The sequence below is a fragment of the Parasteatoda tepidariorum genome, chromosome 2, assembly GCF_982258835.1.
Source record: "Parasteatoda tepidariorum strain Cologne lab strain chromosome 2, Ptep-v5.0, whole genome shotgun sequence".
Lineage (NCBI taxonomy): Eukaryota > Metazoa > Arthropoda > Arachnida > Araneae > Theridiidae > Parasteatoda > Parasteatoda tepidariorum.
Window position 1 is genome coordinate 30463401 of NC_141756.1, and position 25286 is coordinate 30488686.

The 25286-nt window shown below is 28.0% G+C and overlaps 1 protein-coding gene and 1 long non-coding RNA gene across 9 annotated transcripts in view; one reads left to right on the plus strand and one right to left on the minus strand.

The window, feature by feature from the left end:
* The window catches only part of LOC107443771 (protein FAM107B), a 196674-nt gene extending 185992 nt beyond the window's left edge, over positions 1-10682 (plus strand). For all 6 annotated transcript variants that reach the window (XM_043045647.3, XM_043045645.3, XM_043045649.3 and 3 more), the window contains 3 exons: positions 1931-2120; positions 4795-4948; positions 6012-10682. In XM_043045647.3, the coding sequence (XP_042901581.1) occupies positions 1931-2120; positions 4795-4948; positions 6012-6113 (446 nt within the window). In that variant the 3' untranslated portion in view covers positions 6114-10682. The remainder of the gene's footprint in view (positions 1-1930; positions 2121-4794; positions 4949-6011) is intronic.
* LOC107443770 (uncharacterized) lies at positions 6712-24251 on the minus strand. 3 transcript variants are annotated; one of them, XR_015431328.1, is made up of 5 exons: positions 24197-24251; positions 22000-22179; positions 19077-19197; positions 14529-14690; positions 6712-14134 (listed from the first exon to the last, which is right to left on the minus strand). It is a non-coding gene; the product is annotated as an uncharacterized LOC107443770 (long non-coding RNA). The 3 variants fall into 3 exon arrangements; XR_015431327.1 differs by having other exon boundaries at positions 23907-24239; XR_015431329.1 differs by having other exon boundaries at positions 24106-24234.
* Positions 24252-25286: the final 1035 nt, after the last annotated feature.

Genomic DNA, 25286 nt, shown 5'->3' on the forward strand with positions numbered 1-25286 from the left:
AATCCGTGGAAAAAAGGGTATCTTTATTCAGAGAAACTACGTGTGTGTGCCTGATTTGGTAACTTAATAAATCGTTTGCTGAAATTAATAAACATATTTGAGGTCAACCCCTTAAACCATTAAAAATGAGTCCTAGAACGGGAAGATCTGATCAGTTAGTTAATCAAAAGTTATTCAGGGTAGTTCGTTTTCTTATTTTGCAAATGTTTAAATATAAAAAACTAATATTGGTGATTATCAACAGTCACATCGTCAGTTTTAGTTTATGCCCAATAATTTTTTTTGAATTTCATTATTTTTAAGTAAAACCGAAGAAGATCATCGACATTCAGTACACGCGAATGATTAGTGTTAAATATGCTACTTATATAAATATTTCTCATTTTATACCGATAAAAGTCAACATTACCCATCCCCAGAATAGTAATGTTGTAAGTGAGAAATAGTATTTTTTAAAACCAACATTCACCAGAATGTCAACATTTGTTAGTATAAAGTGATAGTATTTATCAAATATATTGGACACACAAAAGAGCGATTTTGAAATCATCGACATTAACTAAAGTGCCGACTTTTATTGGATTTCAAACTTAATACATTACCACATTTGTTGTTCTGTATTGCCCCGCCTTCACTGATAATTCGACATATTTCAGTGGCGTTTTGTTTTTCTTTATTGCTTAAATATTATTCAATGATAGCATATTTCATATAATGTAAGCATATTTTTTTACAAGCATTTTACTGATATATGTTAAAAGTTATGTGAATTGCGCATGTGTGAATTTTTATCCTCTCTAGTTTTAAATCTATTGTACTTTCTTTCTAAATGAACTCGTGAAATGAATAATACTTGGCAACATGTTTCTAATCCTCTTGCCAAATACCGGAAGGCCCGCTTGGTGAAATCAAGCGAATTTAAGACGGTGTGTGCATTTGTTGATTTTCAGTGGCGCCATCTATGTCCAAGAATCAACTTCAGCCACGCAGACGCTACAGCTCGTTTTAAAGGAAGGACCCATTCATACATCCACAGATCGAAATTTTCACCTGAACCAGAGAACGATCAATCTCCAATTCAGAGCCGCGACGGCTCAGAGGATAGACCGTTCTCCTTCCAATGCGGTGAACAGGTTCGAATCAAAGCGATGGCTGGTCGATACGAATTCCGCATCCAGCTTGTACGGACCCACAGTGCTGACGTGAAATAACCTCAGTGGTAGACGGATAATGGCTTAGAGTTCCTATGCCGCCAAGCTAACCGTGGGAGATTCCTCACCATGTAACGCAAATGCGGGTTAGTTCCATCAAAAAGTTCCCCACAAAGGCAAATTTCTCCCAATAATTGATCCAGGAGTTCCCTTGTCATCTGGATTGGATTCAAAATTACAAATCCGCGGATTTGAACCGGCAGTTCAATGATGGTTAAAAAAATCTCCAATTCAGTATCCCGAGGTATTGATTTGTTATGGGAACTTGGAGGACTTTGTGTTCCGACAGATTTAATGTGCACCAGTTACCATTTACTATACCGGCCGGCGGAGATTGAACTCACGACCACTTGGACGTGGGCCCAACGCCCTACCAACCAGGTTATCCCGGTCAAACTCGTCAATATTTTATAACTCATGGAGTTTGTAATTTATATCCATTTTATTCCGAGATAAGTAATTTTTTTTAATCGTCTTTCTTCCTAGAAAATCTACCTGTTTGGAGTAATTGATGTTCGAATAAAAAACAGTGATTCGATTCAAGTGATCCAGATCTTAATTTCGTATGAACTGACTCTATGAACTGAGCGAGCGTGATACGAATTTACATGGAATTATTATGATTATAGCGAATTATTATGATGATAATTTCTTGTCTATGTTTTCATTTTTTAAAAATGAGTTCAGAAATTAATATTTCTATTTCTTTTTAACAACAGGTATGATTCCAGAGCCAGATTACGGGGATTCTGAAGAGTCAGAAAAAAGAAACTCTCGGCTTTGTTCGAATAATGGCGCAGTTCGATTCTCAGAAGATGGCCTTGTCATTCCCAAGAAACCTCAAAACCCTTGCATGGAATCCTCAGAAAGACAGAACTTACATAGAGAGCTGCTCTTTAACCAAAAGATGTGAGCTTTATTTATTTTAATAACAGTAATTTTCAAAACTCTTTTGCCAAGGAAAATAAAAATAATATACAACATAATAATAAGACCTCAGACAAAGATTTAATTTTGAACTATACATAAACTTGCTGTAAAGAATTAACAAGGCTTTATAACGGACAAAGTTATTTCACTTTTTTAAAAATCACCAATTTGTAGAGATTTTTCAGCCTTAATGAAAATTATCAAAATAAATGAATAATTCGTAATTATTAAAAATTTTTATGTCCCGAAAAATGCAACTTTTTAGACAGCTTTTTTTTCTTCATTTTTGCATATTTTTATAATTTTTTTAAAATGTTAGGAAATCGGAACGCTCTTCATTTTCATGAAACTGTGGCTTTTCATATTAAAGTTTTGCGCCATTTTCAGAATAAGCAAAAAAGAACGCTGTCTAACAATAGATTAAATTTGACCTAACAGTGATGAATAGCAGTTGCAATCTCACAGCAGTAATGAGAATAGCATTATGAAAATACAGAATAACCATGCGTTTTATTTGGTACGAAAGTTTTTCGATTTATGCTACTAATCTAAGCACAATAAATGTATTAAAATAAAAATTGTCTTTCAAAGAGTAATCAAAGAGATTCGAATTTCAGAATTAGAGAACTGGTATAATCCTGAAACACAGTAGATTGATGAATATTCCTACTAGTAAAAGATATTTTTAAACTTAAGTCCTAACTAAACTCAAAACCTCTCCACTTCATTCAAGTACTGCTCTGCAATTATCATTTGTCACATTTTGCTATAATTGCCCGAAAACAGACATTTTTGAGGGCAAATGGACCGACACCGCTACAAAAGTGGAAGAATGGTAAATTTAGTTGAGTCTGTGCTATAAATTGTTTACATTATGTAGTATGTAAAAAAAAATTGATTCCCTAATTGAATTTAAAATAGCTTTTTTCACTTAACTGCTTCAAATGTGCGAAATAAATGATATATAAAAAATAAAAAAAAGTCCTGGTGTGTAAAAACTGCTGCTTATAACCCATAAAAATAGCTACTCTGGACTGCAAATAAAAAATTAATTTCCGAGTTGTAAGTGCCGAAATTTTTTTTTTTTTTTAATGGTTAACCTCGCAGTTGTTGCCTGCTACATTTTTGGTTAGATCACCTAATATTTAAATTTTCTAAATAGACGCGTAAATAATTTTTACAAGAAACCGAAGAAAAAAAATTCTCAGAATTATCTATTGAAATAGATGATTATTTGACAAACCTTCATTTTGTCCAACGATTTACATCAAGTTTAAATATCAGTTAAATTTTCTGTTGCAACTTTTACATGGTTGCTCATTGATATGCCATCAGTTTTGTAACTATTTTCCTTCAATAAATAAATAAATTTCCCGAAGTCTTTTTACTTTAACATTTTAGACTTTAACACATTTTTCTTAAGTTCCTGCTCAACACTCAACCTTCCCACCTTCTACAAAAAATGATAATAATAATAATCTTTGAATATAGAACTTTTTTTAATACTCAAGTATTTTGTTCTATCTTACCTAAAGTAAAGATGAATCAAATTTGCTGAGCTTGAATCTTAACTAAAGTTTGAATTTTTGTGGCAACAAGAATTCTAATTTTATTTTAGCTTGTGTCAACGATAATTTATTTGCTGGATTAAAATAAAATGCAATTCATTGTTTAAATTACAAATGTCTACCACCTCATTTGACCACCCTTTCTTCAAGATTTTCTTGTTCAGGAAGCAGGACTAATTGGTGAAAAGCATTTGCTGTCATTAAAATACCAGAAGACACCTACAATGGAAGGCTTACTAAAGATTGTCTGATCTAGTCCAACTTCGTAGTTCGGACATCTCTATTGCTGATGGAATAAAAAATTTTGCCCTAAGCACCCTCTAAATTAGGAGTTGAGAAACATTTGTGATAATATATATTATTGGATTGGCAAGGATGTAATTTTGGTTTCTTAGTGTGAAATAAAATTCACATTTTTTCATTAGAAAAAATAAACTTTAATCAGTCACAAATGTCTTCATTTTTGTTGATGACTTTTTTGCCATCTTTCAGGTAAAACTTCATGATCCCGTGCTCAAAGATTTCGGGTCCTTATCTACAAAAAAAACCACATGCGAATGAAATTTTACCATTTTAAATGTTTTGTAAACTTGGAAAATGAATGATAATCCGATGGTGCACGGTTGAAGCTATATGGGGTAGTTTCGTATGAAGATGTGTGAGGCTTCGCTTAGTCGTCGTAGAACACAATTCTTTTTTGATCCCTCATATAGCCCCGACCTTGCATAATCAGATTATCATTAATTTCAAGTTTTTTTTTAATGGTAAAAGTTTCAGTTAATAGCGATGACCTCCAATCGCACATGATTTTGTTGACAAGGACCCGAAATTCTACGAGAGCGCGGAATGTCAAAAAGTCATCGAACAAAATGGAAGATATTTAACTGATTAAATTTTATTTTTTGCGTGAAAAAAACTTGAGTTTATTTCACATTAATAAACCGAATTCTTTTCTTGCCAACCCAATACTCTAAAAAAGTATGAAGTTTCTGTATCTAGCTGTTTTAAAACATTTAATCATACAGCTGCAGTTAAAAAAAAAAAATTGTTTCATTGAAATTTAAATATTACATTTTTTTTTCTAGTGGAAAGAGTGTGATAGGTCAGAAGACTGAGCTTCACAAAGCTTTTGATAAGTTCAAAGAGGATCAGAAGAAAAAGGAGTTGGAAGAAGAAAAGATACAGAAGAAATCTGCTCTGGAGAGGAAGTTGGAGGAACAAGCCAACAAACTCAAACTGGTAAGCAGCCTTTTACTCTACAGATGTGTTTCAAAAAATATCTCACTATTTATTTGAATATTAGTTACAAGTTCGCCATGAATGAACTGTAAAACAATGTTTTCTGCTGCTGCTTGTTAATTCCTGATTCTAACTGAAATATTCTTATTATCCATATCAGACTGCGCATAGTTTCTACTGCAAAGAGTGGTTATTTTGAAAATATTGTTTTTCTCTATTAGCTATCATCTGTTGATGAACTTAGTAACTAATTTTGAAACTTAAAAAAGACTAAATTTCTTTTTCTTAAACAGAATAGAAAGGATAAAAGTAAATAATTCAAATCAACAAATTAAGTGCTTTATACTATATTTTAATTATGCTTATGCAAATTCAATAATAATAATCTTATAAATTGTTATTGCTTCAAAAATTTTAAAAATGAGCATTAATTGCACTGTTAGCCTTTTTAAATAAAATTTTAAAAATGTGGGCAATGAGCAAAAGAAAGCATTGATGATAATTATAAAAGACTATGCAAGTGATACGAGTTATGCAGTCCTATGCATTGAAAGAATGCATAAGACATATCCCGTCATACATGTTGTTTTATACATGCAAAAGCATGATTATTCTTATTTGTGTTTGCAAGTTTTTCTATTGCATGTCATTTATTTCAGTTTATTTTTTACTTTAGTAACTTATTGAGTAAAATTTTTAATTTTTTGAAGAGGAAATAGTTATAAAAACTTTAATTATTAAATTAAATTCTTAATACTAGAACACATTTTAAATGGGTTCAACGCATGTGAGCATGGCTTACAAAGCAAACCATAAAAGATTGCATGTCAATCTTTGGGGGTTGGGGAGCTGCAGCGAACACATTGAGTTGAACCCACTAGCTTTATTAAATACATTAGAACATAAATTTTATTTCTGTTTTCCTGTGATGTAAAATTTATAACTCTGTAGCAGGTAGAAAACACTAATGCTCCAAAACACACCTTTTCCATATAATTTTAACAATGGAATAGTTGAACTTGGAGTGCATTTCAATTTTAATCTTTGTTTATTCTTCTCGTAGCAGGAAGAACTGGAAACAAAGAAAATGGAAGTTCCAGACCAACCTGAGTTCCTCAGAGTCCATGCCAGAGTGTGTGCCCAAACTGTAGATTCCAAGTCATAGCACGAGTTTTCGTTCTATCATTAGCTTTCTTTTTTTTCATTCAATGTAAATAGTTTCCAGAGTTTTATGTATTATGAACGTCCCACCCTCTCCCTTTTTTTCCTTCCTGGAAATATTGACTGGAAATTCAGCACTTCCGAGCCTGAAATCCGAGTCGTGGCTCTACTTCTGAAGCTTAATCCAGCCTTATTGTACAGTTCTAAATACAAGTCAAACTCTGACGTTGCGTTGCAAGTGACATGATAAAAGAGTTGGTACGTTTGTTTTGAACCACACAAGTACTGTCTGAAATTAAGAACGGTTTGTTTTATAACCTCTTACAGTACTAGCGTTTTTAATTCAATATCAATAATAATTAAATGATTAATTCAAACTATTTATTGCTAAACACATAAAGAAGCCTTCAGAGTAAAATATCTAAAACCATAATAATAAATATTGAATAATATAATATATTGAAGTATATTTTTACTCAACTAGAAAAAGGTGCTCATTTTAAAATTAAGTTATTGCTTGTATAAAAAAAAAGCTATGAATGCTACTATTTATGTTTTCAAATGTGTTTCTTTCCTCTCTTTCATCATGTTTTTCTTTTTGATTTGACTTAGTGTAGTGAACGATATTGTTAAACAATTAAAAATAACTAATAGCTCTGTCATATCTGTATTAACTCTACTTTTGAATGTTTTAATTATCTTGTTGTAATATTTCCTTAATAGCAAAGTGGTAGACAAAAAAATAACTTATTTTTGATTTTGAAATAGTGAACTCAACATAATGGATTCAATATGCTTATAAACCATAGCTGTATGAAATATATAATATATATTTACTATCTCAGGTCATGAATTTTTCAATAACCTAACAAATATATATTTTTGTTATTCATTCACTTTTTAAAAGTACTTTATTTTCTATTTTTCTTAAATTATCATTTATTTTCATTAAAAAAAAATCAAAAGGAAAATATTTTACAAGTAAATATACTTGAATACGTTATATAGTAGTAATTTAAAAAGTATGCTAAAAGGTACATCATTTTTTTGCAATATTGTTTCATGAAAGATTGCATATAGTGTTACAAGTGTCAATAATTACTGTTAAATATTCATACCAATATTCTTATATATAAGTAATATATGCATTTAAATTTACTACAAAATATATTCTAATATAATAGATTATCTAGCAGCTATAAATTAAAAAATAATTTTTTTGAAATAGCAAATGAACATCTAATATGCATATTTCATATTAGGATGTTTTTTTTATTTTCATTTCATTGCTTGCATATTTAAAGAATATGCTTTCGAATACATGTTCATGCAATTCATAATGTTGAATGAATGCAATCAATTACATGTTAGATCACTTCTATGATACAACTAAATACAGAATTTTCTTGAAGTTACATACTTTTTATAAAACTAACAGTTATTTGTTAAGATATAAACTTTCTAGAATGTAAAAGTTAAAAAGTATTAGTACATAATATAAATTATTTAGCTTTTGCGTAGTGTGTGGGAATTCATTGTTTATTTTTTATTCATATTTACTATTAGAATTAAGTAAATGTTCCTTTTAATAATCATTTTAAATAATTAGAAAATCCCTTTTAAATCATTTTCACTAATAAGATATTATACATTGTTTATTTCAGAATAATTTTACTCATTAGAGATTTTCCCTTCTTAATCATTTCATTTAGAATTAAATAGAAATCATTTTCAAACTAAGTCATTGATTTCTTTTTAAATATTTTAACTAATTAGAAAAAAATTTCCTACAAACAATTCTATCCAGTCTTTCCAGCCAATTACAGTGCATTCACTTCCAATGAATTTTTTATGCATGTTTTCTAGAATGAATATTTTTTCCTTTTTTTAACATTTTGAATACTATATTTGAATCTCAGGAACATAATTCCTCCAATAGCAGAAACATACTAATTTTGCTACCGTCTATAAGTCTAGTTTAAAGCCAATCATAACACAAGGCTTTGTTTTGCCAGTGAAAAGGTATGTATAATGGCATCAAATAAATTGATTAGATGATACCCACCTAAGCAAAAGTTCTTACACAGAAGGAAATTAAGAAGCCACAGATTGAGTGCCTTAAACTCAAAGAAGATGTATAATTTTATTCTATGCGTACTGTCGATGTGAAAAGAATTGGTTGGACTTAAAAACAAACAAATATTTAAATAAATAATATTTTCAGAAAAAAAAAAACGCCTATTTGTCGAGATTCCCCCCCCCCCAAAAAAAGGAGAATCATTAAATGAGTTTCTTCTTAAACTCTAGCCAAGGAAAATAATTTTAAAAAAAAAGAAATGCCTTAAACTTAAAGCAAGAGCTAAAATTTTAAACCATGTTTAATATTATTACATACAATTAAAACATTAAAATAGAAAAATAGTAAAAAAAAATTAAAAAAATTATTTAACTTTTTAAAAAAAATAAAGAACTGATTTGTGCGAGATTTTTCCTATTAGATAAAATGCATTAAATCAATGAATAAAATGTAAGTTTTTTTTCTGATCTAAGACAATGCAGCACGTTTGAAATATTGAAAAATTAAACCCCAAGCACTTTTCCAATTCACGAAACCGTGGCTTTTCTTCAATTTGGATTTTTGCACTAGTTTCATAATTATAAGGGCACTGGCTAAAGATTCACCTAACTTAACAGTCATAAATATCTGTTACAAACTCTCAACACTTATAAGAAACGTTACTTCATGTGACAACAAAGCCTTAAAAAAACAGCCTTAAAATCAATGAATAATGCATATTTTTATGAACCAGAACAATGCTGTGAAGAAGTATTTTTACAATGAGATCATGTATTTTTTAAAAACTGAATAATCATTTTTTGGAAATTTTGCACTGATTACTGATAGATGGATAAATCTTTAATAATGTGAAACTTTTGTGAATGTACAACATTTATAAAATTGACAGTATTCACTAAAAGTATTATTTTATGCCACAAAAGGGCTCTCCAAAATCATCTATAACTCATTTTTTGCTGGCAAAACACTGCCTAGAAATAGAATTTGGCTGAAACTATGCTCACTTTGTCGCAACATGACAATCATTTACAGGTAATTTCTAAAGCATTATGCTATTAACTACTGCTGTACGAGCTATTTTATATATATACTAAAATAAAAACTGCTTATTTCACAACGTTTTATAAAAAAATCTTGCTTTTATTCATTTTTCATGTGCCTCATATATTCAATTTTCATTCATTTCAATTCATGTGTGAAAGAATATTGTGGGTATTGGGGGCTTTTTCAAGTTTCAAACTTAACTGTTTTATCTTATTTGTGTCTTTTAAGATTTGAATGCGGTTATTTTAAAGTATTTCATCTCTGTTTTAAAATACATTGATTTTTTTTAGCATTGGTATTTCTTTCTGACTTCTCAAGTTTTAAAATTTCAAGTTGTTGAAATAAATCTGTAAAATGTGTGCATTTCATTATTTTAGTTCAGAAAAATGAAGTTTAAAATTCAAATAACTCACCCTAGAATGAATAGTATTAACATGTTTAAATATTAACAATTCACGAATTTTAGTCGGTTAATATTTGCAGGAACTGTGTGAAATTGCACAAATTAAAAGTCAATAAACATCAGTTGAACTTCATAAAAACTAACCTTAAGTGGAAAAAACTAAAGCCTATTTTGCATTAACGAATGTATAGATATTAACAGTAATAAGTTGTAAAATAGTTATTTAGCCATAAAAACAAAGTCCTTGTCCAAAGCAAATAATTTAGAAATATTGTATTTAATATTTTGCTATGAAATGCAGATAATTATCACTTATGTAGCAGCTTTATGTTCATCTGTGTATAAACATATCAATAATTCAAAACCAATTAACATGTTTATTAATAAATGAAGAGCTTAGTGAAAGAATATGTTAAGCGAATATTAGAAAATTAGTTTTGGAATGTATGCAAACAAATAAAACTTTCTTATAAACTCATATTTATTAATTTAGAAATTCAGAAAAAAATTAGTGTTCGATGCTTACAGCATTTCGAAAAATAAATCTAAAATGTTCTTAAAATCTAAATTTTTGTTCTATGCTAGTATTTTATACCAACAATAACATAAACTCCTAGGAAATGTTTTCACTAACAAATGAAATCTGTTCATAAAAATTCTTTATTTAAAAACTTAGTAAATGAATTTATTGTTCTATACTTGCACAACCAGCCATAACATACATACAAAAAACTCAAATTTTTTTTAATGTTTCACTTAACGTGTTCTTATATAAACTCTTCAAATAGCCTTAAAGTATGTTACTAAAAAAGAAACTGAAACAATCTTTATTAATTCAATTAGTTTAAAATTGTTCATGATCTTTATAATGTGCACTATTCATGAGGGTAGCATGTAGAACTCTAACTGTAAATGTACATTTTGATGCTTGTTAGATGAAAAAAAAATTATATATATTTGTGGTACATATTTTGATGTAAATGTATTTTGGTTACAAAATGTGTATTGTAACAAATTTGTAGTTTAAAAATAAATTCATTTAACATTGTCGGGACTTGTCTTTATTTTTACTGAAATTATGTCAACATGTTAGGGAAGTTCTCAAAAGGTGGGAGCATAATACAAATATAAAATTTAAGCTCTGTCAAGAATTAAGTTTAATTCCAAATTGAAAACAACTTGACAAATTAAGAGTAAATTTATGCAGTGACAAAAATTACGGCTAACATTTTCTATAAATACCTTAAAAAATAGTTTTTTACAAATAAACTTGCTAATTTTACACACTAATCTTAACCGAGCATTAAATAAATTCAAAATAATTAGTAGTCTCTTTTTTTGTTAGTATATTTAAGCCTGCTAATAAACTTTTTTTTTATCATAATGCTGGGGGTTCCGCCATAAGAAGATTGGTCATTCAGAATTTTATATTCGAAAAAAAATTGGGAACAGCTGCCCTAGACATTTAAGTCTTAATAATAAACTTTTAGAATTGCCCAAAATTCAACTCAATAACAGTTTATTTAAATCCTAATAAATAAAATGTTATTTTTTGAATTATAAATCTTTGGATTTGTCTTATAGATAGTGACTGGGTACTAGGTATATTTCTAACTAATACATTAGATCCATTATTAAAGAAAATTAAGATTCTTAATTTTCAATGCACAAAAAAATGAAACTGGCAGCACTTTTCAGAGCATTTATTGCAATTTTTCAGAACTACAGAATTTTCATTTTTACAATCTATATGAACATAATAAAACTTTTATTCACAGAAAAGTTACTAGTTTGATATAGTAAATCCATAAAAAGCAGATTTTTTGAAAATTAGACATAGAACATTTTTGCAAAAATATGTTGTGAGTTGTTTACAGATCATCCTTTATAGATCGTATTAGGACAAAAAAAAGTTAATATCTGTCAATTGTCTAATGTAACAGTTTTAGACCTTTTTATTTGTATAGACCACCAATTTATAAAACAAAAAGAAACTAGGCTAATTAACTACTAAATACACAAGTAAAAAATATTATGAATATATATAATGGTAAAAAATACTGTTTTAGGAGAAAAATATCTTTAAAAAATAATTTTATTGTATTTACTTAGCTGTCACAACTGTAAGAAAACTTAAGTAGTGAAAGTTAGAATAACCTAAATTGGATTTTGAGAAGTTGGTCCCCCAAAGTAGAGGGTGGATTGACACTGTCAAAAAACTGCATTAGAACTCAAACTTTAACCTCTTTAGCTCGGCTCCATGTAGCCCAGTTACTGCTGGTCTTGTGATAAAATTTTTTGAACTCCTACTAAAATCTCATTTCTTGAACTCCTTGAACATAATTATTATAAAGTAATAATTCTGTAATAGCAATAATTTTAGCCCTTTAAACCAGTAGCAGTAGTTGCTTTAAAGTAATCCCATTCTATATGATTGCGAGTTTAAGATTACTATTCAAAAACAAATTTGGTGAGACTATTCAAAAATGATTTGAAATATAGATGGTATATTGAACAAAGAATTGGTAATGAATATAAGCCCCTGAATTTTTTTGATTTCATAATTTTTAAAATCTAAACATTTTAAAACACACTATTCACAGTATCTAATTTCATAAACATTGACTAACAACAACCAATAAAAGATTTTGAAAATCATTTTAAGGATTTAAAATCGCTCAATAGTATAACTCTGTTTACGAGTGTTAATGCAATAATGAATGCGATGTTTGAGTTTCTTATTATGAAAGCTTAAACCGCATTCAATATGTATTGAATATATTTAAAAAATGTAAATGATTAGATCAAGATCATATTAAAATATGGAACAAGTACCTTTTTTTCTTAAACAATTAGATTCAATTCAACGATTGTACAAACGATTCCATTCTTTACGCCCACATAAATGGATGTGAACAAATTGTTATTTTAGAACGTTTGTAAAGATTTAATTGAACAACGTTGTGGTTACAAACACGACAACTGTTAATTTTTACATATAAAAACAATTACTTATGTTTCAAAACTATACAAGTTCAGGTACAAATAAAGAATATATTTTACTAGAATATACTTGTTGTGTACAATAACAGGAGCCGCGTGCGTCGCAACGAGTGCTTGTAAAATTTATACATGAATTTTTATACATAAATGTGATGGTTGATTTCTTAAAACCTATGGACCTTGGATTTCCGAAAACTTTCAGATCGCAATTAGCGAAAAATTCGGAAATCCATATTTTTTCCAGAGCACAATCATCTCTGTATATATATATATCTGTGTGTGTGTTATAAAATATGATATAAAGAATACAATGAATAATACAAAGAAATATGAAAATAATAAAAAGTGTTGTAACACGTCAGCAGCCAACAACACCACATACCTTTTGAATGAAGATCTGCTGGGTTTCGTTATAGCAATGAGGTGAACAACAAAAGCTGTAGGCCATGTTACGATCGGCTGGACTCTACACTATCAACTATAACTAGAGGATGCAAAGTTTAGTCAAAGTAAAATATCGAAAAGTTGAATTCAAAGTCATAACAAAACCAAATTATAACCAGGTCTATGTATACAAATACCACAATATTTATAAGAATGAAATGAAAATTTGTGATAAATTAATGTTTAATAATGTTGCTAAATTATTGAAACAAACAAATAAAATATTAAAAAAATATTGTCAAATACCAAACTACAGAATTTTGTAATATTAAAAAGCTCTTTTTAGCCCACAATACCAAATACTTTATCTACCACAAACATGTATTAAATATCGATTTAACTTTATATTACAAACAAATATTCAATGCTGTTTATTTCTTGAGTAATACTTTATCTGTTAGTAGTATTTTAATGAGTAGTATTATTCAGTGATAAATTTTTTTTATTGCCAAACAAAGAATTGGTAAATTATGGAATATGAAATTTTTCCCTAAGAGTTTTTAACTGTTTTTACAGTAATCAGTACACTGAGTGTAAATATGAAAAGAGTATTTATCTAACCACTGAAAGTTCAGCTTAGCTAAATATGTCATTTCAGGTAATTAAAAAAAATTAACAAAACATGAACAAAAAAACTACCAAAACAAAAATACAAACAAAAAAGTAACAAAAACTTAGAGAAAAATTTATCAAAATTGAAACAAAACTAACATAGAAATTTAAATCAAAAAGCAACAAAATAGAGTCGAATTTGATTCAACAATTCCTTAAAAAGTTGCTAAAGGTCTCCAATGAAATATAACTACTACAAAGAAAATGAAAGAAATTCAAACCCTTTAAAACACGCCAATTCCTAATAAAAAGAAAAAAATTTCAGTGAATTTAAATAGAAAGTAAACACACATTCACTCTTTTTTTCAACAATAGGACCTTATGAAAGGAGGTTCTTATAGAAACGACAGGTTTCATGAAAGTCACTGAGTATCGGAAGAAGTGTTACAAATGCTGATCCAGTGCCATAACAGAAGTTTTTTTACTGACACATATGCTGTACCTGTCGCAAGAAAAATGTAAAGTATAAATACTCAAACATACTATAAAAAAGAATAAGATACATACCAAGATTTTTTAACTTAGGTATAATTTTTTTTTAAAGTAGGTGGAAACTTCTAATTTTCTAGAGTTATATTAATTTTTATCTGTTAAAATTCAAGCCATTCTTATAATACTTTTAAAGCTGTTTTTTTTTGTTGTTTTTTTTTTAGTTTCTTAAATTTTGTCCAATTTCTTCCGTATTAAATGCCATCAAAAGCATTTACATTCAAAACAATTATGTTGTTTTTCCAATTTAACATTAACATACCATAACCGGTCAAAAGACCGTTTATTGCATGTGGCATTATATTGTAGAGTGTTGGTACGTTTCATGTAAAAAAAAATAATAATACCTGCTATTCCAGTGTCATCCAACACAATCAACAATTTTGATTACATATCAACCTCCATTTACTTCCTTTGCTGATTCAACAGCACCTTGTGAGCCAAGGCCTTACTAAGAATTTTTTGATTTTGCTCTTTTCCTTGTCAAGCAGTTATATATCAACCATTAACTATATAAAAAAAAACAATGCATACAAGAATATAATCAATTGCACAATAGAAAAAATAATGCAGATAAGAATAAAATAAAAAAAGGAAGAAAAAAAATGCAGACAAGAATAAAATCAAAAGAAAGGAAGAAAAAAAATAATGCAGACAAGATTTATGAAATTGCGTCACATGATGTTTTAAAAACATCATGTAATTACTTGATGGCCTTTATAACTATCATACAGTGCCACCAAATTGGAAAAAATGCTATTTTTTAAAAAAAATCTGTTTGACGCTTTTTAACAATAGTTATTAATAACCTAAAAGAGCAATTATTTATTTTTAAGCTTTGATATACAATTGTCAAAAATTTGATAAAATCAATCTCTAGAGTCATATATATGAATGAGTAATTTTAACAACTTGTAACTTAACCCTTTAAAGCACAATTTGTTTTTGGAAAAACTGGAAGACAAAAAAAATTGGAAAGAAAATGAATATATAGGTATAGTGCAAGTTATTTTTTTAAATTTCAATTGTGGGGGAGCGGGGGTGGGTGTAAAAGTAATAAAAAATTACAGTACAAACAAAGTTTAAACAATTTGATTACAGGTTTATCTTGAATTTAAAAACATAAAATAAAATTAAATCAATGTATCAAATAGCTAACCATCAAAATGCACGGCGTGGTTATCACAAGAAAAATACTGCATAGTGGTGTCATCTATGGTAAATAAATTTAATTATAATCTAGCCTATCCACTTTTACTAGAACAGATCTCAGGCGGGTATTAGAAATAAAATAATGCGAGATACAAGATTGCCTGTGTGAGACACGGGCATGTACAAATTTGCTGGTAATTTTCCCCCATGTCAGACATGGTCAAATGTGTTAAGGCATTAATACACATTTTTCTGTTAAGTTTTTTTTAGTTATCAGAACCAAAAAAACTGTTCATTATAGCAAAATACCTTACTTTTACTTTTATATAGAAAAGCATTCCATTTTTTTTTTTTTTTTAAGTATTAAATACACACTAATCTTGGACATTTTCTTCAACATTTGGTGTACCAAAATAAAGCAACACAGGATGACTTTGAGCTGAAATAAATTTTAAACTATTCATAGCTGGACAAATTGCCCCCACACAAATTGCAGAAAACTGTATACCATCATAAAATAATAATTGTAAATGAGTTTTCAAAAACTTCGTTTTAACATTTTTGAACAATGCAAATCTGATTGCATCTCACAGAGTTCAATGATCAAACCTAATTGCTCTCAAGTAGACTTTACAAAAAGGCAGCACCAATTTGGATGTTCCAAAAGTGGTTATAGTTTATAAGTGGAAAAAAGAGGAGTGCCTCTCAAATCATGGCAATTTGACAGTTTTCTGCGAAGAATAATATTTAAACATATTTCAAATTTTAATTCAGTAGAATATTACCTTTTTTTTAATTTAAAATTTATTTATTTGCATTATCACTGATTTCACAAATTATTTAAAAAATACTTTAAATTTTTATTTAAAACTTTATGTTTAAAATTGATTCACAAACATTTTTTTTATTTTTTGTAAAAATTAATTATTATTTAATTTTTTTAGTCAGAATGCTGAAAAGTAATCAAGATTTTAAAAAAAACTCACAAAGAATTGTATTCATTTGAACATAGTGTATATTTAAGTCAAATATATGTATGTAAATTTATACTGTAAAATTATGTAAATTTATCTCACACAGTAAATTTATATTTATGTGTGTAAATTTATGTTAAAACTGAAATCGATTTCAAACGTCAATTTATACAATAAATTAACTCTTTTATTTTTATTATCACTATGTTAAATTTATCGTGAAATAATAACTATTAATAAAAACAAAAATTTCTATTTTCTACAAAAAAAGCTATTTAAAACTTACAAATGTTTAATAATATGAAATGATTTTGTAATCGTTCAGAAAAAAATATAAAAAAAATAAATAAATACAGTATGATAACTGGAAATCTGTTCTGGTATAAATACTTTTAACACAATAAAAATAAAATAACTTTAGTTATTTAAAAAAGTAACAGAGTAATTCCTTAACATGACATAAATTATTTTAAAGTAGTATTAACTACTTTAAAAAATAAATAAAATAAACATCATGCAGAGCTAAAACTCACAATAATCCATGAGAATTTTTTATAATTCTCATAAGATTTTCATAAACCGATAAAACAAAAATATCTATTTAATTAAATATAAAAGTTAATTTCAAAAAAATCAGAAGTGTTTAGACTATGCTAATTCAATTTGGTTTACAACAATCAATTTGGTTCAGACAAAATATCAGAATTTTCAAAACCATTCGGAAATGTTACACAAAAATTATTGAAAATACAATAACTTGGATTTACAATATAATTAGCACAAATATAACATTTCAAAAAGTGATAATTAAAATAATCAATTTGAACATAATAATATTAAAAATATCAGGATTTAAGAACTTCACGGAAATCCATAGCAATATTTGCCCCCCGAAAAAGGAAATAAAAATTCCCCCTCTTTGAAATAAAATTGGCACAAATATAGCATGTCTAAAAGTGATTATCTTAATGCACAATTCAAAATTAGAGTATCATAATAAAATCTTTTAAAAAAATATTGGGACTTTAAAATACTCTTAGAAAACTTGCATCAATAACCATGAGAAAGGGACCGTAAAGCCACCTAAATTATATTTTAAGCACATCAAAAAGTCAGGACTCAAATGTTCAATTTACAATTTCCTCTTTATTTTTTTTATTTTTTTTTAAATTACAGTTCTTAGATAAATAAATAAAGTGTTTTTCTGGGTTTTATTGTTAGATTATTGATTATAAAAGAAAATTGTATCTTTTTTTGTGATATGACACTGTCTCATACATTTTAAGTTATGTAGGTGATGTAATGTAATTTGCCTATTCCCAGGGTGTGTAGTCAAATCTTTGAATCAAAAATAAGCACTTTTTAAAAACTTCTCAAGCACTTTACAAAAATTTTCAAGCACTCAAAAAATTCATATTCAATCAATGATATTATTGAAAAACAAAAAATTTTTATAAACAGTTTGAGCGTAAAAAAAAAAAAAAAGAAACGGGCGTAAATCAAAACAATCAGTACTTTCCCACATCACCGAGTGAATTCAACTTGACCCTGAACTAAGAACAAAAGTACCCTTAGCCCCTACGTCAAAAAAAGTGTTAGAAGTAAAATAAAATAAACAAGAACAAAATTAGAATAAATTAAAAAGAAAAACATTTCATAAGGATCTGATATTCTCTATCCGAATTGGAGCACTCGGGTCTCGGTTTAAAGTGTGCGTGCATGCACAAGTCATAACGTGGGTACGACATGAAGTCCGCATGAATAATTACGTAGCAAACTCCCCATTTTTCGTGAAATGCATGGGATTCACCAGATATCACTGAAGGGAGAAAAAAAAATTTCGGAAAATTTTTAAAAACGCCAACTGAAAAAAGCACCTTTAAAAGCTTTTAAAAACGAAATTCCCAAAAAAGCACCTTTAAGTACTCTTTACAAACGCTACGCACCCTGATTCCCCAGAGTTTCTCATTTGTTGCTGGCAGATCATGAGCATTCTTTTTGTTCCATTTCTGTTACACACTGTTTGTCAGAATTGGTTAGGTCTATTTGCTAATCTACGTGTTATTAAATAAACGAATTTCCATTGAACTTCATTTTTGTTTTTTTGAAAATTAGTGTAAATTCATATTGAGGTTTTGTGGCTTATTAGACTACAAATAAATTTTTTTATTATTATTATGATCAGGTGTTGCCACAAAACGCAGATCAACAGCGGTGGGTCACAGATTGTGCACCACAACCAATTTGAAAGTCTTAAACATTCTTTAAGGAAAGCAACAATGGAAATTTCCATGAAGAAGTATTTGCCATGATTTTTTGACAATTAAATGTTTAATTTGAAGCAATGGATGAAACAAAATGTATTGAATATTTTAACTGTCAATAAAGATAGTATTCTTTATAATATTTTGAAAACAATGCTTCTCTTCATAATATTGACTGTTATATAATTTCACCAAGATTGGCGCAATAATTTTAATATAATAGGTCTCAAATGCAAGAAAAAAACCATGATGAAGCAATCATAATTAACGTAAACTTATTATTATAAAAATATGTTATGACTTACAACTGCATAACAATAATTAAGATAAAATTATTTGAGTTTAGGTACAAGATTAAAAATTATTACAACAAATTTAAAAGTATACAAGAGAAGGAAAGAAAATTTCATTTACTCAAAAGTTAACTTTTATTATGCTTCAGGAAACATATTTTTTCAACAATATAGTATGATAAGAATTTAGAAATTACTAACTTTTTACTTACCTATCTTAAGGAATTTGGAAATTATCCTCTTTTTTATCTTCTTCATGATCAAAAGGGCTTGCATTTGGTTTCAAAGCATCATCAGATTCATGATCAAGTACAGCATTATATAGCATGCGACCTATCAGATAACAAAAATTTTCAGCATTAAAACAAAATCAGGCATATTGTATTACTTTTGAAGGTACTACAACCACTAATGAGAATTGAGGGTTGGAAGGGAGGCAAAAAAGAACAATATGAAACATGTTTTAACCATTCCAAAGTCTATTTAGAAATCTGGTGTTACCAGGCTCATGTTTTTTTTTTTTTTTTTTTTTTTTTTTTTTTTTTAACCATCCTAGTTGTGGAACAAAGAAGAATAAAATAAAATAAAAGATAAAAGAAAACTAAAAAAGTTATTTAAACAAGTTTTGAAAAAATATATGTCCTGTACAACATGAAAATAAAACTTGAATGCTGACAAGTCTGTATTCTATGCTGTTGTTTCGAATCTTCCCAATATAGCTTCAGCTATAATCCAAATGCTCTGGCAAAATCACACACAGAAATTGATCGAAAGAGAATGTCCTCCAACGAAAATTCCCGGCAATCACGGATGCGTTTGGAGGAAAAAGTTTTCAATTGCCTATTCAAATCTATACAATTCCCCCAACCCAAATGTTTATAAATCTATTTTCTTTCATTTTTTTTTGTCACATTAGCAACAAATTTCATCTTTGAGTAAATTTTTTCATTGCAATTTGAAATTAAATACCTTGGCAATGTCAAAACCAAAACTTAATAATACTAAAAAACTAACAATTTTCTAAAAAAAAAAAATCCTTTAAGAAAAAAAAGCTATTTTATTTGACAAGTTTTTATTTTTGTTAATAATATATTAAAGTAATGGATGATACAAAGTATACTTAATTTAAATGATAATAAATATACATATACATATAAATATATATATTTTACAAAATATAGTGAAAACGATACTTCTCTAAATGAAAATAAATATGCTGATATTTTATTGAAATGAATAGCACACAACCTCTTTTATACAGTGGGCCACAAAAACTGGAAACAACAAGTAGAAGCTAATATAAGTAAGAAAATGATATCATAAAAAAATACACTAGATATCTCAATTCTATTTAAAGTAATACAGTATAACCTCGAAAATCGGGACTACTAAAATCTGAAAACCGCAGAAATGCACACAAATTTTTCAATTATTGACGAGAAAAAAATTAAATACATCAATTTCAAATAAGGGATAAGATGAAGAAATTTATGTGTTGCAATATTATTGCATTAAAAAAAATCTATTTTAAAAACCAGGTGGAAATTCATAGAAATAACTGCCAAGAAAATGATAAAAAGCAACATTGATTTTGGTTGAAATTGTTGTAATTTGAATGCGTCACAAAGTTATTAATTTAATACCCCCATCATAATAGTTTTGTACCATTAAAAATATTAGAATTTCAGAAAATTTTTAACAATTACTGCCGAAAAAAAACAATTAATAAGATTACAAGACTTTACAATGAAATCATTGTAAATGAAATTATGTTAAAAAATAATTACTTAATTATGAAATTTTAAAAGTATTGCTTGTAACAATATTGTGTTAAAAATATTCAAATTTATGGGAATTAACGTTTACTTACAAATATATGGTAATATGAATTTAATTACAAGATTACTGATGAAATTATAAAATAAATTATACCAATGCTGAATGTATTGGCATAAAGAAAGCCATCAAATACTTTCATTAACTTTAAAAAAATATTTAAAAAAATTTTCAGAAAACAAAATTTTTTACAACTATAAAAATAGTAACATAAGGAGATAACTATGATTGTAATTTTGAAATTTTATTTTAGACTTACAGTAAGATATTTTTTCAGTTTTCTTTTCATAAATTCACAAGAAACTATATTACTCTGGTATCACTGAACGTACTGCCATAAACAAATTAAATACTATCTGATACTCTGCAACTGAAAACAATTAACCTAGATACATTTGAATGTTATAAAGCACAGTTGGAAAAAAAAGTTTTTCTTGTTATTTCATTGCTTTCATGTTTTTATCAATGTTTGAGACAATTTAGCCTTGTTTACTGAAATACGATTGACTTGCAAGGCATAGGTTGTAAACTCTGCTTTAAAGAATATTTTTCCAGTTCCCTTAAAATTTAATTTTTAACTCGTTGGACATTCAGTAACTAAATGTATTTCCCACTACTAATATCATATGGAGTAAAAAAAATTGCAAAACTAATTAAACAAAATACAAAATTTTTTTTTGATTATTACATTTAAATTAAAACAAAAAAGATATGTTTATAATATGAATTTTTATAAAATATAAAATGAATTTTATATCTTAATGCTTCCTTCTGAAGCATTAAAAAATTTTTAATAAAGTGCAAATCTTTCAATTCCTTTCACAAAAGAAACTTCATTTAGTACTAGAAGCCTATAAAAGGGTGACTTCTGTACTAAAAAGAGCAACTTAAATTTCATCATTGCAACCATCATCAACCAACTCCTAGAGCAAAAATTTTTTCAATTCTATATTAGAAAGTCAATTAGAAACACGCTAGAATTTTTTAAAATTGACAACATAACAAATTGCATACATAAAAAAAAGACTATCTTTTAAAACAGGCACAATTTTAATTTTTCCAATTAAGTACACAAAAATTTCAGAATTTGAAACAAAATATAAATTAATTATTAAATAAATTTTAAAAAAGTAATTCGCTAAACCTGTGAAATTAAATACATCTTTATAGTTGAAAACATTTGTCTTTTCTTTATATTGTACCAATATACAAAATGCATTCCACAAAAACTGAAAGCAAAATCATAAAAAACCAAGTAATACATTTACATCACAGATAAATAGTTTTTATTCAAAATACCTTCCTTCTGTTGATATACAACAATCCCATCATTCACCACTTTTCAAAACAAGTAAAGAAGCTGAATTAAGGAACACTGTATTGCTGAAATAACATCAGAATCTGTAATAAAAATTTCTTCAACAGAACTTCTCTTTCAACATCAGAAACAGCCAGAAATCGCATGGTGTGAGATCAGAACTGAAAGGAAGATATGGTATAATTTTAATATTGGATTTATAAAAATATTGCTTAACAGAAGTAGTGACATTCTACTGTGAACTCTGACCCATTCAACTCTATTTCTGTAGAGCAATTAAAAAGAGTTCTTTAAATGAATATGAAACTAGGAAAATAAAATATTCGGCTTCATTTAGAACTTTAATAAACATTTAAATATTTTTGAAAAATTGACAGCTTTATTATTTTTTTTAATTTCGTGGTTTTGCAACTATGGTTTTGCGACTCTCAGTTCTTATGGAATGCCCTTAATATTGATATCTTAAATCTCAGAAATTTTGCAAAGCAGCATTATTTCAAAAATACATCAAGTTTTGCTTATTTTTTGAAAAGTGGAAACTTAAGCAGTTTTGATAACAGCAAAGAGTGAGAAAAGAAGATAAAAAAAAATTCCAAAGTAATATATAATAGGCATAGTTCCCCAGCATTGAAATTTTTAATTTTCTTATAAATTTACTCAATTCAAGAGTACAATTCTGCTGTGCTAGCATTTTTAAGAAAATGCAAATAAACTGTTTTTTTTGCAAAAGGATTTTATGAGATTCTATTAAAAAAAAACTTTTCATGAAAAAATCATGATGGCAATTTTAACCATACTGTAAGAGAACTTTGAAATATTTAGGAATATTCTGGCTTAAAATACTTATTCAAGAGAATAAACTAACTGAAAATTTTAAAATCAGTTTTCCTTTTAAGAGAAGAGTGGATATGATATTCTTTATTTCTCTTTTTGTAATAAACGATTTTGTGCAGAAATCATATGTTTTTCATTTTCATTCAAATACAAAACAGTGTCTTTTACAACTTTTATTATCAAAATAAAAATGTATATAAAATATGCATTTATAAATTGAGAATTTGAATGGGGTATTTAAAGTAGAACAATCAAAACACATTCAGTAAGAATGTTCCCTAAATTTATAAAAATCTTGAATTGTATTATTGTTGTTGTTGTAGTTCACTTACGTCAGACTAGGGCTATTGGCGATGGTATGGGAAGCATCCCTGAGGATGATCCGAAGACATGCCATCACAGTTTTGGTCCTCCGCAGAGGGGATTGATCTCCCATTTTAATAGGCGGACGACCTATGTGAGAATTCTAGTACATTACGGTAGAAAGGTTTAATGAGGACCAATACCGCACACTCTCGGTCCCTACGCAGACTGATCCAAGTGGTTACCCACCCGCGCACTGACCACAGCCAGTAATGCTTGACTTCGGTGATCTGCTGGGAACCGTGTCTTAACGATCAGTTCACTGCTGGACGAATTGTATTATAATTTTTCTGTAAAATTTTAACTTTTTTATTGCAGCTTAATTTTCTGTAAAAAAATATTGATTTGTGTAAAAATTATGAATTGAATCCATCGAAAATTCAACTATTAATTAATTAACAACCGTCAAACTCCTCAAAAGTTGAAGAATTTTGGAGCAGAACTAAAGCAATCCTAGAACATACCAATTATTAAATAATCTGTCAGACTCCTGATAAATTATATTTAAAAGAAAAATTATTTCAATGTTTTTAAGTAATGAGTAAATATTTACAGTATTTTTGTGCTCTCACAATATAACAATCCTAACATACATTAACAATTATAACACATTTTTCGTTTGAATAATAGGGGTTATCTTATAATCGAAATTTTTTAATTGTATACCAAATAAAAAAAGTATTTTGTATACCAAATAAAAAAAGTTCTGCTGAATTTATAGCAATCTAAGATATTTCTGTCAGAAATTTACATAGTTCTCCTTAGGTTAGGATTGCTATTAAGGACATGAAGCAAAAAAATTTCCAACTTTGTTGATACAATTAGAAGCAGCATAAGAATTTATATTAGCGATCGTCCAGCTAATCACTTAAATTTTATAGCAATATTACTTGTTGCATTTCATTCCCAGAAATCAAAAAATAATGCAACATAAACGTGAACTCAATAATATTTGATCGTAAATAATAATAATTTAAAAACCATGAAGAAACTGTTCCTGCTTGTTCTGTTGTCGGCAAAGACAGTTTAATACAATTATGCACAATGAAGTATTTGCTTATAGCTTACTCAAAACAAGTATGGTTAACAATAAAGTAAAGCTAAGCACAGACGGCGCTAAAAAGTAATATTCGTTGCACCATTTCTGGGTTGCTACTTCCACTTTACTTTTACCATCAAGTTCGATTATTCCGTTTAATTTTAACCGAAAATGAATTTGGGCAACTCCACAGGCATGCTATGATGCTATACAAAATTAACAAACGGCAATATTTTACACAAATAGGGGATAACCAAATAGGGGATAATACTCGAAACATGGCGAATCTTAAGCTTTATTTATGTTGTTGTTGTTGTTCATTTACGTCGCACTAGAGCTGCACAATGGGCTATCTTTATTTATGACATGATAAATTATTATTTATTTGTGTTATGATAAATTATTATTTATTTATATTATGATGATTGTTATTTATGTTATGATGATTGTTATTTATGTTATGATTATTGTTATTTATGTTATGATTAAAATATTGATGTTCCATTATATTCGGCGAATGGGCCTATAGGCCTAGGCCGGTGTAAAATTTTCCATACCTTAGGGGAGAAATAAAGGTACACATGGCTAGTCTACGGAAGGTTGCTTTTTATTTACGCAGCACCAGAGCTGCACAATAGGTTATTGGTGACTGTCTGGGAAACATCTCTCAGGATCATGTGGACACAACGTATAGAGACAACATAGCGTTTTACCAGGCGGACACATACGCCCACCATTCATCCATATGCAGATCGTAATTTTGACCTGAACCAAAACACAATCGATCTCCGATCCCGTACCTCATTGTTCAGGATCTGAAAACTTGGTTAAAGAATAACTGGTAGGAGGTTTTCCTTTTTGACGAAATGTTTTTTAACAGGTGGCTGCATCGTACAGGAAAATTTTAAGAGTACCTGAAAATTTTCCCTCTCTTTTTGTTATTTCGAATTTTTTTTAAATTTTATTAGCGATTGTTAAAGAAAAATTTTCGAATCAAAATGCAATATAATATGAGAACTGCTTTTAATTCAT